At 43.9% G+C, this 20,405-nt stretch overlaps 1 protein-coding gene, 1 long non-coding RNA gene and 1 other non-coding gene across 3 annotated transcripts; 2 read left to right on the top strand and 1 right to left on the bottom strand.

The window, feature by feature from the left end:
* Positions 1-2,019: 2,019 nt before the first annotated feature.
* On the bottom strand, positions 2,020-5,937 carry LOC111974269 (lysosomal protective protein). Its single transcript, XM_024001943.2, has 11 exons — positions 5,629-5,937; positions 4,873-4,984; positions 4,569-4,706; positions 4,192-4,350; positions 3,888-3,979; positions 3,620-3,704; positions 3,336-3,485; positions 3,018-3,172; positions 2,729-2,891; positions 2,510-2,599; positions 2,020-2,374 (listed from the first exon to the last, which is right to left on the bottom strand). Exons 1-11 carry the CDS (start codon positions 5,802-5,804, stop codon positions 2,291-2,293), a joined length of 1,404 nt encoding a protein of 467 aa, XP_023857711.1. The 5' UTR covers positions 5,805-5,937; the 3' UTR covers positions 2,020-2,290.
* Positions 5,938-6,299: 362 nt separating this feature from the next.
* Positions 6,300-7,712, top strand: LOC111974270 (uncharacterized). Its single transcript, XR_002878691.2, has 3 exons — positions 6,300-6,387; positions 6,768-6,801; positions 7,627-7,712. It is a non-coding gene; the product is annotated as an uncharacterized lncRNA (long non-coding RNA).
* Positions 7,346-7,468, top strand: LOC111975232 (small nucleolar RNA SNORA76). The gene has a single exon (XR_002878796.1). It is a non-coding gene; the product is annotated as a small nucleolar RNA SNORA76 (small nucleolar RNA).
* Positions 7,713-20,405: the final 12,693 nt, after the last annotated feature.

The raw sequence follows: 20,405 nt of genomic DNA on the forward strand, positions 1-20,405 counted from the left end.
GACTCACTTGTGCTGTGCTCACTTGAACAGGAAGGTGGCGTGGCAGTCCTTTGTGTGCAAATTTTGTCATCAAAGTCTGGCATTCTCTGAATTTATGGTGCTTTCAAAACAACTGGGAACTTGGAAAAATACAAGGTCAAATCATGATGACGTCATTGATCTTCAGGTCATAGCTCTAGAAAGAGGCTGGATTTACAATTCCGAGTTGAATGACCATTCAAAACATACTTTCCCAATCGGAGCTCGTTTTATTCCCAACTTCCCAGTTGTCTTGAGCTCACGGAAGTCAAGTTTTTGAAGTTCCGAGTTAACGGTTGTTTTGAGCGCGGCACAAATCATGCGTCATTGACAGCATAGCCAATGTTGAATGTTTATCATTTTAAACTTGGAAAAGAGCCCCTTAATCCCAGAAGTGGGACCACACAGCCACTGTCACTGATTCCTTCCAAACCACTCACTGTTGAATTTGCAATTTCCAACTTGTGTAATGTTTATGTCCAATGGCCGATGAGCACTGATACATTTTATCTAATAATTTCTCTTTATTTATTTTCATATGACAAGGATTAAAAAGGATTTGCCAGTAGATTGTCGACTTGATTCATGATGACTTCATGATCAGTCCAATCAAAGCTACTGTAAATATGTGATTTGATGTCATTTTTATCTGTGGCTAATGACCTTGAGCCTTCTTTGATTGGCACTTATGGAATTCTATGGCAGCACCCAAGAGACTAGAATTTTCGGGGTCTACCCTTAGACTTGGTGGTGACGTAGTGTCCCCACGAGTGACAGAACACTGAGCCAATCACGGCGCAACACTCCGTATTTTCTGCTGGCTTGCTTCACCACAGAAAGCACTGAGCTAGGCTGAAACACCTACATTTTGGAGCTGCCTTAAGAAAACAAACAAAAATACCATGTTTGTATGTGGCTTTATTAATTCTGTATATTTTTTTTGCACAAAAGTGGGGCTCAAATTACAGGTCACCACTGGTGGTGTAGAGAAAATTTTAAATAATTCTGCAATTATACACATTTTTCCATTGAGCTCAGAGAAAATGTAGCAGTTTTGAAGCTAATTTCCTGCAATTCTACAGTGAGACAATTTTGCCATGACTAATGCTATGCTCCTCTGCTCAAACAAATCAATAAGTATGTTTGCCAATTGCCTGTTTTCTTTTTTTGTCTGGCTTTTATTTGTTAGTTCTCAAACATGGCATTAAATCTATATTTAAAATACAAATATTTTTTCTCTCCAAAAATGTTTTACATTGCAGACCCCTGCAGTACCCCAGTTGGAAAACGCCTGGACTAGTCAAATGTATTTATAAAGTCCTTTTTATGTCAGCAGATGTCGGAAGATGTAGGAAGCACTGGTGACATTGATGTATAATAACTTTTGCAACAAATCCTACCTGTATATATTGAAGCAACTAAAAATAGCTTAATTTCAGTTAACACAGGAATCACTAGTCATGTCCAGTTAAACTGCTACACTGATTGGCCTGTTGTGTACTGAATCTTCATCATGGTGGCTGAGAAGTACATTTCTGGTGCTCAATCACCATCCCTGGAATTCACCACCATTATCTTTACATGTCTATGGAACAGTCCCTTAAGATTACTTGGATGTTTTAACACATTCTGTTATTAATCAATCATGTTCAATAAAAAAAATGCTCTTAAAATTAATGAGATACAAATGGTTTCATAAAAAGCATTTATTAGAAAGAAAGTTAGATTCTTTTAAAGTGCTGATTGGCCTTCTGGCTATTTGAGAACCATGGCATTTCAGCTCCCCCAAGTGGTGACAATTGAAACCCCCTGATTCAGAAATTGCATGAGGAAATTCAAAAAAGGCAAATGACAGTTCTGATGCGACTAATAAGCTCCTAATCAGTTAGAAAGCCAACCAGAGTGATTGCACAGCATCACTGAAGGAAGATTGTTTAGGTGCATCACATGTCAAAACATTTCTCTAAGGCTATTCATATGTAGTTTGCTTCAAGAAAAGTACAATTATACATTTACTGAAATTAAGAAATGGCATAGTCCAATTACACTCCTGTCACCCCACCACTGATAAGTGTTTACACTTGCGTTCCTCCAGAGTTGAGCTTTGATCTACTGAGCTTACTTGGAGTGCAACAGAAACATTTGATCACAATACAAAAACAAAACATTTGTTTCCCCTTTTCCATCCAACCCTCCCTGAGAAAAACGGGTCATCATCCTGACCCACTAACAAGTTCCATTACAGACACTGGAAGCAGCCCCAGGAGCATGCTCAGTAGGGTTTGTTTGACAGGAAGGACTGGAACATGTCTAAGGCGGGGCCTGGAGCCCACTGCGGCACCATGTGACCAGCGCCCTGAAACAGAGGATGGGATTAGAACGCAGCAGCCTCACCCCCGTTGCATCCACTAATCTTTATGAACATGTCTGGTGTGCTAATGAGTCTGAAGACAATGAATCAATGCCAATATGCTAACTAAGTAGTGCTTACCTTCACAGTCAGGAGGGTGATGTTTCCATACTGCTCGTAGAAGCCGGCAATCTGATCATCAGATATCCAGCTCTGGTACTTGGTGGTTGTCTGGAAATGAAAGAAAACAAAGTCTTCACACTGCATGCCCTGTGAGTTACAAACATGCCAAATACCCTGCAACCCAGCATCCAAATCTCTATGCCACATGACTCAAATACCAGTCTTCAAGCGCTTTACCTTCTGGTTGAGCTGTTCCACAAACCACTTGTCTCCCAGGAAGTTGCAGGCCATGTCAGTGTCTCCGTTATAGACCAGCGCCCGGACACCCAGAGACAGCAACTTCAGATACACATCCTTCACGGTCGGGTAGATGTTGGTGTACTGTCCTCCCACCACATCACTACATAGAAAGTTATGGTAAAGATCTCCTTTTGTAGGTAGTTTACTGTTGTCACGTTTTAGAAGTCCCTTTGCTGAATATAGACTTACTGAGTATTAGGAATGTGTGGGTACTAGTGTAATATACCTGCAGATGTCCCAGGGTGGAAGTGTATCAGGGATGTGTAGGGCTTTCCTCACATCACCCCGGTTGAGCCAGTTCATCTGAGCTGTGCTGTTAATGCAGGGAGGGACCTCACCCACAGAAGGAGTTTGGCCAGTGACGGACGGCACCTTCAGCAGCTACAGCAAGACAAAGTACTTACATAACACCAATTTCTTCCATCATAACCACTTCAAACATAATTTGAGAATAACCAGAACAACCCTTCTGAACACAAGACTACCAATATCTAATGCCAGGATGGACTTGAACACTGTATTCCTCCATAGGAGGGGCACTTACCTGGAAGTTGTCCCAGTTCTTCCTGTAGTTCCTGAAGAGCTGGCTCATGCTCCTCTCATAGGCTCTGGCCCTGACTCCACCCTCACAGTCCATGTAAAGAGCATACTCATTCAGCCCAGAATCATACACAATACTAAAGGCCTGGCTCAACTGAGGGCAAGAATGAATGAGAAACAAAGGTACAAGTACAGATTTCTATGTTAAACCTGTGCATGTCATAGCCCAATTTTTGTATTTGATGTATAATACTTCTTATCCGATTGTAAAAGTGTTTCCATGTGTACCAGTGTCTTGCAGGCCTCCTTGCTGTTGTTGAAGAAGTTACATGTTCCCTTATCACAGCAGTTTGTGTTCAGATCTGTCCACAGTCTGCAAGAGGWTAGTTTACTTAAACACATTGCAATGTCTTGTAACAGAAGCATCAGACAAGCTTGGATTCATATTGGGGGCCTATACATACGTTGTGGGGCTTTCGAAAATAGTTATCCCTAGTCATGTAAACATAGCAAAACAGTCTGGGCCCACATGAGTGAATGTGTTGCGCGTTCTTACTGTTCTCCGAAGAGGCCGTGGTAGTAACCAAAGTATATCAGAGACTGGTCATTCAGGGCATAGCTACTGAGGCCATTACCCACTGCAAAGCCCTGAAACACATTAACGGAGTTCTTTATAACTGTCATACATATTGGATTCATATCATCCTCTCCTTGCCTTTTCTACATAATCATTGACAGGTGGTTGTATAGGCTGGAATTCCATTGCATTGCTTGTAACTTATGTTTAGTCTTTAGATTTTCAGGGAGCGTAAGAGTGGAAACCACTCAAAACAATTAAGTCGGTGTGTGAATCAACTCACCTTGAAGTTAATCTTTGCGGTCCCTGTGGCCACACGCTGGCTGAGTGTCGGGGCATAGATCCCACCATAACTCTCACCGATGATGAAGAACTCATTCTGTGTGAAGTTTGGAAACTTGGCAAAGAAACTCTGCAGAGCTAGGTAGTTGTCATCAGCCACCTAATAGTAAATGGGGAGATATCAGTTACTATTACTTTAGTATTCAGTAAGGAAGATTGAAGTGCATGATTTCTGAGCCACTGTCAGTGGAACAACACTGGAACGTTCAGATAGGAATACAGTGTGTATAACAGACATGCCTTTGACAAGAGGTAAATAATTGTGAATGATTTATTCAATGCATTTCACTCTCCCGAATGAGACCCTGATGATCTCACCTCGTCGTCGTCGGTTTTGTACTTCTGGTCGTCAGAGTAGGAGTATCCCACACCTGCAGGGGACTCTAGGTACAGAACGTTGGCGATCCTGTTCCAGCTATACTTATTTTCATACAGAGTGGCCCCATCATCATTCACCTGAGGGAGACAAAATTATGTTGTTATTCTGTGGGACTCACAGAATTATGTTGTTATTCTGTGGGAATCACTGCATACAATAAGGTTACACTGAGACACACAGGCAAACTGAAATCACAAGTCCTGCTAAGCTCATGCTGAAAAGGTAACGCGTGGGAGAACTCACATGGAAGGGGCCGTTCTCTGACAGAAAGCCATCCAGCGAGCTGCAGCCTGGCCCTCCATTCAGCCACAGCACAACAGGGTCCTTCAGTGGGTCCCTCTGTGAGGTCACAAACCTGGGGAAGCAGGGAGGTAGAGGGCCAGGTTAACAGGAGATAGAGAGCACCCAAAGACACACTTGGTGCACTCCACACTTAATTCTAGACCCCAGGTACAATAGTGTCTGCTGATTATGTTTATGTGTGTGTACGTMTGGCCTATAGAACACCAGAATAAAAGTTTGTCATGTGTTATTTTGTCAATCATTAACTTCTCATAGCTTATGGCAAAGGGTGGTCTAGCTCTTAAACTTCTCAATGAAAGGTACACGCTACAACACCATGCATGACCAATGCTGGAGGAAGTAGCAAAAGAGCAAGTATAAACAATCATCTAGTCCAGCTTCAGAAGCGTTTCCTCTTCTGCCTGTGACTTTKTATTTGAAGTTCTCTTTTGTTAAAACATGCTTCAGTTGTCTCTGTAATAACTACTGTATGTATTAATATACTATTGAGCAATAGCCACTCTAATACGGTTACTTATGCCATGCGTTGATTCATTTATTATTTCACCCATTTGGAGTAAACCGATTCCCACTGATACATATTGTAGTAAACTAATGCTGTGCACGAGCTGGAGTTCCTGAAAACATCCCCAACCAGAACTAACACTAAATTGTTAGTTAGTCAAGGGGGCGACGTATGGCATTACTGATACTCACCAGTAATGGAGAAACTTTCCTGGGCTGGCTTTCAAATAGCCTGACCATTGCCGGTAGTTTGGTTTAAACGACATTCCCGGTAGTTCGGTTACCTCGTCAGGGGCGTAGTCAGCCCATGTAAGACACGAAACAGCAAGGAAATACACCACCAAACTAACAAAATACATGCTAGTCATGTCGAGGACGAAACTAGCCTAATGCGCCAACAATGTTGGCCTCAGACGCTTGACTCGAAGTCCTGTGCGCGCAACAATTGCCGTGTCTATGCCCTGCATATAGAAACACTACAGGTCATATGACTACTAACTGAGCTCTCTGGTCACGTGGTCGATCTTTTGTTTTGGCGTTCATCACCGGATTGCGTTTCATTTGATAGGCTACATTTGTGCTTTAATAATTACTGCCGGTGTCTCGGTTATATCAAGGACGGGCCTTTCGAAGTATTAATTACTCAATATGTTAATCAATCGAAATGCCAGCGGGCAGCAAAACAACTATGGCGAGCTCTGAATCATCGAGAAAAGTATAACGCTGAAAATATGACTAGGTCTACCAAGAATTGGCTACATTTACCAACATTGTTCCATCGTGGCGTAACATTTAACATATCAACGTTTGATGTAACATGACAGTGAAGAATATGAGGGTGGTATAATTAGGTGGCAATGTGCATTAGGTGGATGAGTGTCAGAGAAAATGGTAGCCTATAGTCGACCTGAGTTTTGAATAGGCCAGTAAAAGGGTAAAAAAAAAAGACAAGTGAGTATCGGGCATGCGTTTTTATAAGGGTCGCTGGCAAAAGACCCCTGAAAATGCATGATTAAGGTGACGCTATGCATGTACACTATGCATATGTATGCATGGTAGGCTATCAAGAGTTAGACAATACATAGCCTAGGCCCAAGGCTATGTATTGGCCCCTTGACTATTGCATGTTATACATTGACTATTGAATGTTATACCTTTTACATCAACAGTTAGACAATACAGTCAGTTATCWATGCATAGTCACTTTAATCACTCTACCTACATGTACATTTTACCTCAATTACCTCGACACCGGTGCCCTCACACACTGCTATTGTTATTTACTGCTGCTCTTTAATCATTTGTTTTTCTTATCTCTTACTTTTTTTTAGGTATGTTCTTAACAGCATTGTTGGTTAAGGGCTTGTAAGTATGCGTTTCACTGTGTTTTATTTGATTTGAATACACAGTGCTTGACTTGGGCAGGAGTTCACTGGAGCTGAGGACTGGCACCTCAACGTTTCACTGCTTGAGCTTCTGCACCTCTTATTTATTTTATTTAACCTGGCAAGTCAGTTAAGAACAAATTCTTATTTACAATGACAGCCTACCAGGGAACAGTGGGTTAATTGCCTTGTTCAGGGGTAGAACTACAGATTTTTACCTTGTCAGCTCAGGGATTTGATCCAGCAACCTTTCGGGTTACTGCTCTAACCACCTGCCGCCCCGAAATATAATATTTTAGAATATCTTATAGAATATTTGCTCAAAAGTATTGTGGAGCTCTTGCACCTAAATATAAACAGTACCGGTACCCAAAATGATTACCAGCACCTATTTCAGTCCAAGTCAAGCACTAACAATACATAGCCTAAGCCCTTAGGCTAAATTGAACAAGTTTAAATATGGTCCATTCACTATTGAATGTTATACCTCAGTGTGTTTTCTGGTCTTATTAAAGTTTGCGTGTGCACTATTATTAAGCCCCTGGGTCTGTGTGTGACCTCTGGGGTTACGCTGTAGTGCTACAGAATCTCTCTCTCTCTCCCAGGCTGTGTTTGTTCTGTAGCCTGCGGAGAACTGAGAAACAGTGACCGTTACTGACCCCCATCCCACCATCTTCCCTCTGTGTGTTACTGTGTCCATGTTTGAGTATGTGTGTATGTATCAGTATCTGACAGAATAGTAACACAGATCATGTACTTATATGTGATTGAATAGTGCCCTGCGTCTCTCTCTTTTCCCTCTCAGGTGACTCCGATCAGTGTCTCATTGATACAAAGGGCAAAGGTGTAAAGGGGTGTGTCTTTGCCACTAGGATTTCACAGTCCTTTTCTACACACCCTTTAATAATAGTAAAATCATCAGTCAGAAGAGGACAAGCCATCTGAGGCCTCCTAGCCAGCTGCTTAGACAGGGCCTCCTCTAGCTTTCATTACCCCATGTGGTTAGCCATTCTTGCTGGCTGGGACTGAAATCCAGAAAAGATCCAGACATGATTACTGCTGCTTATGTCAGAGGACAAGTCACTCTTCTCTGATAAGGACATACATAAAGTTTTATGAGTGGAGATGTTTACGAGTTTCTTGTTAAATTGTCTTTCAATCCATTCTCTTAAATGTTTCAATTCCACCTGTGTCTGCATCTGATGTTTCTCTATTTGTTAAATAGAGGCCAGAAATATATTGAATGTAATAAATGTAGATACTAAGTAAGAACAAACTTGGATTTTTTGCATGTGCACCCTATCTCTACGCTGAATGTCAGTCTGCAAGACTTTTGAGTAAACTCATATTGAGGTTTATATACATGTTTTGTCTGGTGCAGGGACTCCTGTCCTCAAACGAGTTATAGATACTAAGGGATCCGAGGAAATAAAATCAATGGTCACATTTCAAAAAATCTAAATCACGTTTTTAACCATTGTTATTTTCCTTACAAACACTTTGAAATAGTATAGAATGATTTATCTGTGATAGAAATACCAATTGAATGATTTTAAAAATGGAAATACAAAGCATCAACAATAGATCTGACCTGCGACAAATTCTTCACCTGGAAGACCCAAGACTGTCCCCTGAAATCAATGTTGGAGATACTTCTAAGACATCACATTGAAGGACATAAAGACAAAATACATGGTAAAGCATACTGAATCATCTACTTCTTGAATGATCATTCCCATATCTGATCTTTACAGAAGGTAACACAGATAAGGCACTAAATGGTGGGTAAAATATTGTTAAACTACTGCTGTAGTTATATTTTTCATGACCTAGTAACTTGACCTAGTAACTGCTGAAGGTGAATGAATTCCAGAATGAGATCTCCCTAGCTCTGGCAGAACTAGTGCTCCCTTGTGGAGACTATGGGTAGTTCACCCTCACTCGCTCCTCATGCCAAGTGGTATGGCTTTTGAGACTGTCCTGCCAAAGAAGAGGCTGAAATCTGGGACAACTCCATCCTCAGGCCAGCATTTTTACATCAATAGTTGTCACAAACTGCTTTACAGAAACCCAGCCTAAAACCCAACAGAGCAAGCAATCCAGGTGCAGAAGAACAGTGGTTAGGAAAGGCAAAATCAAATCAATGTTTATAGGTCGTGTACACAGATTTGCAGATGTTATCGTAGGTGCAGTGAAATACTTATGTATCTAGCTCCAACAGTGCAGTAATGTCTACAAACAATACAGTAACCCCAGAAAGTAGAATGCTTGTTTTGGAATATTTGTATTCTTTAATTTATGTTAGTATTGTGGAGTAACTACAATGTTGTTGATCCATCCTCAGTTTTCTCCTATCACAGCCATTAAACTCTGTAACTGTTTTAAAATCACCATTGGCCTCTGGTGAAATCCCTGAGCAGTTTCCTTCCTCTCCAGCGACTGAGTTAGGAATCTTTGTAGTGACTGGGTATATTGATGCACCATCCAAAGTGTAATTAATAACTGCACCATGCACAAAGGGATATTCAATGTTTGCTTTATTTTTACTCATCTACCAACACTTCCTTGACCCCCTCCAGTTTGCATTCCGGTCAGAGAGAGGAAAAGATGTACATGCATTTGAAGGGCAGCAAAAACATGCGTATCATGTTTGAAGATTTCCCCTCTGCATTTAACACAATCAATCCGTTTATCCTCGCGGACAGACTTAGATGAGACTTCGGACTTGATTCTATGCTTATCACATGGATCACCAACTTCCTAACTGATAGGTCTCAGCAGGTACGAGTTGGCAACACACTCTCTGAAATGCGCACTGCTTCAGTTGGAACCCCACAGACCAGCGTTCTTTCACCAGTACTATACATATTGTATACAGACGGCTGCCGGAGCCAGTTTCCAGGGTGCTGTCATGAGAATTATGTTCTCGATGTTCATAAACTGAACTTCAATTAACTACTCAGTCTGTAACCCAGGATTTGTAAGATACTAGTTGAATGAAACAGACAGAGGCCCCAGCTATGATAGTCAAAATGTTTATTCACGGGCGCACTGGTTAGTTGTACAAAACCATTCATTTTATACTAGCTCTTTACGCACATTCTTTTGCACACAAACATAATTTATACGCACATACAGTTACACTRACCCCCCTTTCGACCTCCTCCTTTTCCGCAGCAACCAGTGATCCGGGTCAACAGCATCAATGTAACAGTATAACTTTAGACCGTTCCCTCGCCCCGACACGGGCGCGAACCAGGGACCTTCTGCACACATCAACAACAGTCAGAGCAAGGGGAAACCCAACTTCAAGTCTCAGAACAAGTGACGTAACCGATTGAAACGCTATTAGCGCGTACCCGCTAACTAACTAGCCATTTCACATCCGTTACACTACCCAGCCGACAAAGATTAGGGGAGTCCATGAGAATCACTCTCCGTCCTCCCTCAAGATTGTCAGGACCCGGTGTGAGAAACAGTCACTAATAGTCGGCAGAACCCAGAAGATGAGGCAGACACAGCAGTACTAGAGACGGTGGTTTAATCAAAGTAAAAGATCTTCAGGCAAAAAATATAAATCCACAACGTCAAAAGTAAAGCCAAGAGAAAAAATGGATATCCTCCAAAATACAATGAAAATCCACAAAGTGGTAAGAACAGCAGGAAAAAAAACAAACCTCAAAAGACTAATCAAAAATAAACAAGAACAAAACCAGAGTACCTCTGGACAATCCAACAAGAGAAATATATGATCACAGCATGGCTGGGGCTGGGTGCTAACATACAAACACTGAGCAAAGAACTGAGGAACACTAAGGGTTTAAATACCTACAAAGAAATAAGGCACAGGTGCAAATAATAATTAGACCAAGGGAAAAACAAAAGGTTAAAAAAAGGCGCAATGGGGGCATCTAGTGACCAAAACAATCCTGGCCAAATCCTGACAGAATCCCCCTACTAGGAACGGCTCCTGACGTTCCTACCAGCCTTCTCAGGGTGGAGGGCCCTGAACTGACGAATGAGGTCAGGGTCCAGTATGTCTTTGGCAGGAACCCAGGAGCGCTCCTCGGGACCGTAGCCTTCCCAGTCCACCAGATACTGCCAGGACCGCTGCACCCGGCGGGAATCCAGTATCCGATGGACGGTATAAGCCGACTGGCCTCCGATGACACGGGGCGGAGGGGGAGGTCTGCCTGCCGGGATAAGGGGAGAAAAAACAACAGGTTTTAATAAAGAAATGTGAAACGTGGGATTAATCTTAAGGGATCTGGGTAAGTGCAGGCGAAAAGTAACGGGATTCACTCTCCTGGCAACCTTAAAGGGACCAATGAATTTCTGGGACAGCTTGTGAGACTCCACCCGTAGCGGTAAGTTCTTAGTCGAGAGCCATACTCTCTGGCCGGGGTACAGGGTAGGACCGGGACGGCGACGTCTGTTGGCTTGTCGTTGGTACTGCTGTGAGGAACGCAGAAGATTAAGACGGGCCTTCTTCCACGTAAGCCGACAGCGTCTGATGAACCTCAAGGCTGAAGGCACTCTGACTTCTGCCTCCTGGTCCGGGAACAATAGCGGAGCATAGCCAAACTGACACTTGTGCGGGGACATACRAGTGGAGGAGGAGCACAAGGTGTTGTGCGCGTACTCGGCCCAAACAATGAAGGATGACCATGTGGACGGGTTGTTGGAGACCATACATCTGAGGGTGGTTTCCAGCTCTTGATTCATCCTCTCGGTTTGGCCGTTGGACTCCGGATGGTACCCTGAAGAAAGACTGGCAGTGGCCCCTATGAGTTGGTAGAAGGCCTTCCAAAACCTAGAGGCGAACTGGGGACCTCTGTCGGAAACCATATCTTGCGGAATGCCGAAGACTCGGAACACATGGTTAATCACCAACTCAGCCGTTTCCTTGGCAGAAGGTAATTTAGTCAAGGGGACGAACCTGGCCGCCTTAGAAAACCTGTCGATGATGACTAGGATAGTAGTATTACCATGGGACGGAGGAAGGCCAGTAATAAAGTCCAACGAGATATGGGACCAGGGTCGGTGGGGAATAGGTAAAGGGTGAAGGAGTCCTTGAGGGCGGAGGTGAGAAGATTTGCCCTGGCAGCACACGGGACAGGCCTTGACGAAAGTGGCAACGTCTTCTTTTATGGTGGGCCACCAGAACTTACGCTGGATGAACTCCAAGGTACGACCTACGCCCGGGTGACAGGTGAGGCGAGAGGAGTGCCCCCACAGAAGGACCTGGGACCTCGCCGCCTTGGGAACAAACAACCGATTGGCAGGACCTCCTTCAGGACCCGGTTCGATGGTTTGAGCTCGTTTCACAGTATCCTCAACTTGCCACGAGATCGGATCTTAGCGGCAGGAAGGACAGGCATGTCAGTATCTTCTCGAATGGCTGGAGTGTAGACTCGTGACAAGGCGTCCGGTTTGAGATTCTTCGACCCGGGTCTATAGGTGAGGATAAACTGGAATCGATTGAAGAAAAGAGACCATCGAGCTTGTCTGGAGTTCAACAGCTTCGCCTGCTGGATATACTCCAGATTTTTGTGGTCCGTAAGCACTTGAAACGGTTGAGAAGCCCCCTCGAGCCAGTGTCTCCATTCCTTCAATGCCATCTTAACCGCTAGGAGTTCACGATCCCCCACATCGTAGTTCCTCTCGGCCGGGGTAAGCCGGTGAGAGAAGAAGGCGCAAGGGTGAAGCCTCTTGTCTTCACCCCTCTGAGACAGGACAGCTCCAACACCAACCTCTGAAGCGTCTACCTCCACCACAAAAGGTTCTTCCGCCGTCGGTAGTGTCAGGATGGGAGCAGAGAGGATGCGCTGCTTGAGTCCTTGGAAGGCCGTCTCAGCTTCTTCTCCCCACAGAAACCTTGCGTTGCCACCCTTGGTTAAAGCTGAGAGAGGAGCTGCCACCAAGCTGAAGTTCTTGATGAACTTGCGGTAAAAGTTAGTGAAGCCCAGGAAATGCTGAACTTCCTTAACGGACTTGGGGGTGGGTCAATCCGCTACCGCCCCTACCTTCCTGGGGTCCATCTGGACTCGACCGGGTTCCACTACAAATCCCAGGAATTGTACTCGGGAGGAATGGAATTCACATTTTTCCGGCTTAACGTACAAATGGCTGTCTAGGAGGCATTTGAGTACTTGTCTGACATGCTTAGTGTGTTCTTGAAGGGAGCTCGAAAAGATGAGGATGTCATCCAAGTAAACAAACAAAGATGTTAAGCATATCCCTAAGCACATCGTTTATGAGCGCTTGGAACACAGCCGGGGCGTTGGTCAGGCCGAAGGGCATCACCAAGTATTCGTAGTGACCAGTAGGCGTGTTGAAAGCGGTCTTCCACTCGTCACCGGGTRTGATCCGCACAAGATGGTATGCGTTCCGCAGGTCAAGCTTAGTGAAGACAACTGCTTCCTGGAGCAGCTCAAAGGCTGTGGCCATAAGGGGTGGCGGGTAGCGGTTACGGACGGTTATGGCATTGAGTCCCCGGTAGTCGATGCGGGTACGTAATCCACCGTCTTTTTTGGCCACAAAGAAAAACCCTGCCCCCGCCGGCGAGGTGGATGGACGCATGAGGCCTGCTGCCAGAGCTTCCTTGATGTAGGTATCCATAGCAGCTCGTTCGGGAGGAGATAGGGAAAAGATCCGACCTCTGGGGGGGCAGGTGCCCGGAAACAGGTRGATGGGGCAATCGTAAGGTCTATGGGGTGGTAGTCTGTTTGCTAAATACCGGTTTGAGGTCATGGTAACACTCGGGAACTCGGGACAGGTCGATGGATTCTAGAGACTCGGGAGGGGAACTCGGGGAACTCGGAAAGATACAAGTGGCTTGAACGTAGGACCCCACTGCTTGATAGTGCCACACAGACCAGTCGATGTGAGGGTATGGCTGTGAAGCCAGGGGTAGAAAAAACAAATCAACCCCAACGGGCAGCGACAAAGGGAAAAGCAGAAACAAACAAGGGAACTCAGAACAGGAGATCAGATGAAAGTTCATCACTTCCTGGTGTTGGGAAACTGAAAGTCGCAAGGGGTTAGTGAACGAGTGACAAGTCCAGATCCCAAAGGGCTTCTATCCAACGTAAACCCTTATGGGGTCACTTAGGGTTCAGAGGAACGCCATTCTCCTTCGCCCAGACACCCATCCAGAAGTTACCTGCGGCTCCAGAGTCTACCAAGGCTTGAAGAGAAGCTCGTGGTTGTCCAGGAAAGGTGACTGGAATGAGCAGGCGGGAGTTGGATGGATGGGAGGAGGTTATGTTTCCCGTTACAGTCCTCCCAGGCCTGCACGGGAGAGTGCGTTCCCTGGAGCCGGGACACGTGGAGCGGAAATGGCCCGGTTTGCCGCAATATAGACAGCATCGCTCCCTCTCGATCGCAGCGGTCTCTCTCAGCCTGGGAGATGCCGCAACCTGCATGGGTTCCGGTGAAGCCAGCGAGGATAAAGGTGAGACTCGGAGCTGGGACCGATGGAGCTAGGGTAAGGTCTACGGTTGAGTTCTCTTCTCTCAGACGCTCTGGTCTATGCGCGAGGCCAAACTTGATCAGGGACTCGAGGTTGTCCGGTGGTTCCCGAGTGGCCAGTCATCTGGATGGTGTCGGAAAGACCCTTCAAAAGCACACTGTGAGCGCCTCGTCGTTCCAGCCACTCGCTGCTGCCACCGTGCGGAACTGGATGGCATAGTCCGTCACGCTGCGCGCCGACCTTGGTGGAGAGTCAGGAGCTGTTTGGCTGAGTCAGGCCGCTGGTAGGCTTGAAACACTCGCTTGAATTCTTCAGCAAAGGTAGAGTAGCTGGCACAGCAGGGACTTTGGGCATCCCACACAGCAGTAGCCCAGGCTAGGGCTTTTTCCGACAGCAGGGTGATGATATATGCTATCTTGGACGGTCGGTGGGAAACGACGAGGGTTGCAGCTCGAAGGAGAGAGAACATTGGTGAAAAACCCCTTACAAACACTCGGATCACCTGAGAACCGTTGGGGAGGCGGCAGACGAGGTTCAGCCAGGGGAAACTGCACCAAGGCACTTGAATCTGATGTACTGGAGCAGAAGCGGTTGCCGGGGAAAGACGATCAGAAATCTGCTTTATGGAAGTCAGCATCTCCGACAGAAGTTGAGAATGTCTAGCCATTAAGGCCTCTTGCTGAATAAGAGCAGCTTCGTGGCGTTGGACAGTCCCCTCGTGGTGGGACAGCATGGAAAAAAAATCCTGGGTACTGGCTGCCTCTGGGTTCATTTTAATGGCTCAGTGTTTCTGTCAGGACCCGGTGTGAGAAAGAGTCACTAATAGTCGGCAGAACCCAGAAGATGAGGCAGACACAGCAGTGCTAGAGACGGTGGTTTATTAATCAAAGTAAAAGATCTTCAGGCAAAAAATATAAATCCACAACGTCAAAAGTAAAGCCAAGAGAAAAAATGGATATCCTCCAAAATACAATGAAAATCCACAAAGTGGTAAGAACAGCAGGAAAAAAAAAAAAACTCAAAAGACTAATCAAAAATAAACAAGAACAAAACCAGAGTACCTCTGGACAATCCAACAAGAGAAATATATGATCACAGCATGGCTGGGGCTGGGTGCTAACATTCAAACACTGAGCAAAGAACTGAGGAACACTAAGGGTTTAAATACCTACAAAGAAATAAGGCACAGGTGCAAATAATAATTAGACCAAGGGAAAAACAAAAGGTTCAAAAAAGGCGCAATGGGGGCATCTAGTGACCAAAACAATCCTGGCCAAATCCTGACAAAGATAGGGAGACCCTGGGAAGTACTCTCAGTGGCCCCCCCAGCCAAGGTCAGCACCGAATCTTGCTCAGACAGTCTGTTGTTAAGATACTATAATAGACATTGTTACAGTTATATTGTTTTACCCTAATTCTGACTAAAACTACACACAATTTATTATAATTTTATGATTCTAATGTATTTCATTGATGATTCTAATCAATTACATACAATTATATAGTTTCAGGGTGGAATATTCTAATTATTCATTTAAACATATAAATTACATCCACAGATGCCACCTGATCAAATATGCTGACGACACTGCTTTGGCCAGTCTCCTCGAAGGGGATGAGACCGAGCACGGACCAGCTTTGAATGATTTTACTGTCTAGTGTGAGTCATCCCATCTAAAATACATTAAAAACAAAGGATATGGTGATTGACTTTCGAAGGAACACTACCATTTGACACCATCACTGATAAAAGATGAGCCCATCAAAATAGTGGAGTACAAATACCTTGGGGTAGTATTTGACAACAAGCTGTTCTGGGATCAGTGTACTGACGCTATTTTTTAGAAAGGCCAACAGAGACTGTATTTCCTACGGAAATTGCACTTTTTTAATATTGACCTAACCATCATGGTTCTCTTTTATGAATCATTATTTTAGAGCATTTTGTCCTACTGCTTGACCTGCTGGTTTGGGAATATCAAGGTTGCACAGAAAAATAGGTTGGGCAAGATAGTCAGGACTTGRGGAAAAAGAAAAATCTGAATAGGTGCCTTTTGCAAATCATTGGAAAACATCCCCGATCTTTGTGGTTGAATCAGTAACACTTAATTTCAAGGGGTCCTTATTACACTGTAATTACATGTGTAACTACACTGTAAAAACCAATAGTGTAATAACAACATGTAACTGGTAGTAATTGTGGTCTGTAATTACAAAAGTGTAACAATGAATGCTTGTTACCATGCTTGTTACAAATGGGCAGGTTTCAACTAAATTCACAAACTTTGTGTTTTGATCCTTCTCAGCTTCATCTGCTTCAGCAACAACTGTCACAAAGGTTGTGACCCCTCGTGGATGTGCTGGGTGTCTGAGAGATTGTGCTCAATAGGCTCTAATTACACTCAACAAAAATATAAACACCACCTGTAAAGTGCTGGTCCCATGTTTCATGAGCTGAAATAAAAAGATTCCAGAAATGTTCTATACGCACAAAAAAAGCTTATTTTTCTCAAATGTTGTGCACAAATTTGTTTACATCCCTGTTAGTGAGAATTTCTCCTTAGCCACGATAATCAATCTACACCTGACAGGTGTGGCATATCAAGAAGCTGATTAAACAGCATMATAATTACACAGGCYCACCTTGTGTTGGGGACAATAAAAGGCCGCTTTAAAATGTGCAGTTTTGTCACACAACACAATGCCACAGATGTCTCAAGTTTTGAGGGAGCGTGTAATTGTCAAGTTGACTGCAGGAATGTCCACCTGAGCTGTTGCCAGAGAATGTTATGTTAATTTCTCTACCAAAAGCTGCCTCCAATGTCGTTTTAGAGAATTTGGCAGTACGTTCAACTGGTCTCACAACCGCAGACCACGTGTAACCACGCCAGCCCAGGACCTCCACATCCGGCTTTTTCACCTGCGGGATCATCTGAGGGGGGAGGGGGGGGTGCTGAGGAGTATTTCTGTCTGTAATAAAGCCCTTTTGTGGGAAAAACTAATTCTGATTGACTGGGCCTGGCTCCCCAGTGGGTGGGCCTGACTGCCAAGTGGGTGTGCCTATGCCCTCCAAGGCCCACCCATGGCTGAACCCCTGCCCAGTCATGTGAAATCCATAGATTAGGGCCTAATGAATTTATTTAAATTGACTGATTTCCTGATTTTTAGTTGTGAAGTTGTGAATACAATGATGTACACAGTCTAAAGCAAACCCATGCATATGCCAGATACTGTGTGTGACTGTGTGAGAGCCAAGTGTGGCATCTCTCTCCTCTCAATATCTCTGGTGCAGCTCGTGGCAACATCATTTCGCTGAGTCTACCCTGAAGAAGGCATGGTGCCGCTGAAACATTGCTGGTTTACCKAATAAATTACTTAGAGCTTGTATGTAGAGCGTGATACTCTCTTTATTTATTTTTATAGCTGAGTCAACCTTTAACATTCCCTCAACACTCAAAAGGGTGTTAACCAATTCAAATTAAAAGGAGTCAAATAAGTAAATAAGATGTAAACCTAAACAGAGCACACATTAGGAGTAAATCAATATTTAAAGCACTTCTAAGTGAATCAATTCTAAATAAAGCACACATGAGGGAATAAAGAAAATGACTAAATTAGAGCTATAGGCACACATGACAGTTAGGGCGACCAGGTTTGGCTGTCTCAGGGGTTGTTTGTCACAGTGCTTATTACTCCCAATCTAGAGGTTGCTTTATAATAATTTTAAGATTCAAATGTGTGAATTCTTTAAAATAATGAATGTGGTAACTAGCATCATAGTTAGCATTTTTGCTCAGTTAGGGATGGTTGTCACATTGAATTTGGCGTTCGTTGTCACTATCAACTCCATTATAACTATTTGGGGGGTTGGTTGTCACAATCTAACCCATGATAACTACATTATTCATGGGCATTGCCATTGCCAGTATACAATAAATCCCAAGCTCCATTCTGGGCTTGTGCTATAAAGAGCTCCCTTCATTGCCTCTCTCTCTCTCACACACATATTTTTCCTGTCACACACCTACACACYCAAAAATGCATGTGCAAASACACGCATTCACACACAAATTTACTCAAAATGTTGTTCTCAATTAATAAAATGCTGAATTTTGTTAGGAATATTGTTCGATCAAAAAAAGGCTATTTCTAAGACTGCATGGGATAGGCTATTGCTTAAAATTGCACACCTAAGGCCTGATTCTGACCTGAGTTAATCCATAAATTGAATGTTATTTATTTGTATGCACTTTTCTCTCTATGCATATTCTGACCTTGAACTTAAACATGAAAATAGCATGCTATTCACCCCGCTTTTCTTTCAAGGTGGAGATCTAAGAAATTAAGGTGTGGCGGACCGGGGTGTCTACAGATAAGCCTAACCTTGACTTATTTCCCTTATAATTCCACCACCTTTATGCATGAGGAAACCATGAATAAGGTCGGGCAAACTGGCTAAACAAAGTGATGGACAAGAGCGTGTAACAGTATAACTTTAGTACGTCCCCTCGCCCCGGGCGCAAACCAGGGACCCTCTGCACACATCAACAACAGTCACCCATGAAAGCATCGTTACCCATCGCTCCACAAAGCCCGCGGCCCTTGCAGAGCAAGGGGAACCACTACTTCAAGGTCTCAGAGCAAGTGACGTCACCGATTGAAAGGCTATTAGCGCGCACCACCGCTAACTAGCTAGCCATTTCACATCGGTTACAAGCGCACCACACAGACAGGCATTCCCATGCTGTTGCTTCTTCAAAAAGTTACAAGAAATACCAATCACTGATGCATTATTTTCATATCTTGTGAAAAACTTGTGTAGATCAATAGATTTTCTAAAAAGTTCAATTCATTTAATTAATCTTCTAAATTCAACACATTTTGAACATTGTTGAATTCTGTATTAATGTCGGGACCTACTTGATAGTCTGGTAAAGTGCCACCCTGATTCACCTCCTTGCACAGTTATCACAATTTGTCGCTTGGGAAACTATTCCACTCAAAAAGTTTTGTTCAAACACAAGTCAGTATAGGCTGTAGGGGAGACCGGGACCGGGGTTGCGGTTGCCACGCTTTTTACTCTTGTGTGTATTTTCAAGCACCAATATCTCTTACAATAATCTTTTCAACATTAATAGAAAGACTGAGGTCTTGGGTTGAAATGGGGACCGTTTTTATCCTCCTTATTCAAACATGGAGTTATTTTCAGGGTTGAATGTCACACAGAATGGGTTTGGTTGTCACAATGTTCGCTAGTAGCTTATTCCTTTTGTAACAAGAAATTAAAGGAATCTACACAAAAAAATCTAAATTTGTTACTTTCTTTCTTTTCCTTTTGATTTGATTGATGCATTGACATGGACTCAGAACATTCAATGTTGATGTTTCTCTATAAATAATTGGAAGTTTGAGAGTAAATAACTGAATCTGAAACCAGGAAAAATAAAACAGAGAAACTCAATTTGGGAAAAACCTAAACAGATTTGGGGAAAGGGTATGACATATTTAGTATGACAATTGGTGTGTTGTGTTCTTCTGTCTTGGAATATTAGTCACCCACCATCAGCCTCTACAAGATCATAGAAATCACATTCAGTCCTTTAACCCCCTCCCTCATACTCGCTCTCAAATTTCTCTCCTTCTTTATATTCCGGCGCATTCTTATTTTATTGTGAGGAAGAGGCCCTCTCATTGTGCTGTTGTCTCTTTAGGATGGGGATGTGAGGTGGGAAATTCTAGTTTTGGTTTTGGAAGGAGAWGGGGGGGCATCTGGTTGGGTGTACTCTCCAGATACCCTTGTTCCCCCRTAGTCTCTCATCCTCTGTCCCATGGGGGCCAAATGTACTGTGGGGTGTCCTGGGCACCGTTAGCCTTTTGTCTGTCAAACAATGCCCCTGCCCCAACAGTGCAGGGACAGCACAGCGGCCTGGGCTTTCATGTTGTTCATTGTGCATTCATAGCATACGGCTGTCCCTGACCCCCAATGCACCCGTTTCCACACAACCAATGCATCAGGGGTTGTCTCTCCAATGTTAGCCTCAGACCAGGGTTTAAATAATTTTGACCTTGGCTTGATCCAATACTCTGACCATAACTGGTTTATATTATGT

This window comes from Salvelinus sp. IW2-2015, linkage group LG15 (genome assembly GCF_002910315.2).
Source record: "Salvelinus sp. IW2-2015 linkage group LG15, ASM291031v2, whole genome shotgun sequence".
In the NCBI taxonomy this organism is placed as follows: Eukaryota; Metazoa; Chordata; class Actinopteri; order Salmoniformes; family Salmonidae; genus Salvelinus; species Salvelinus sp. IW2-2015.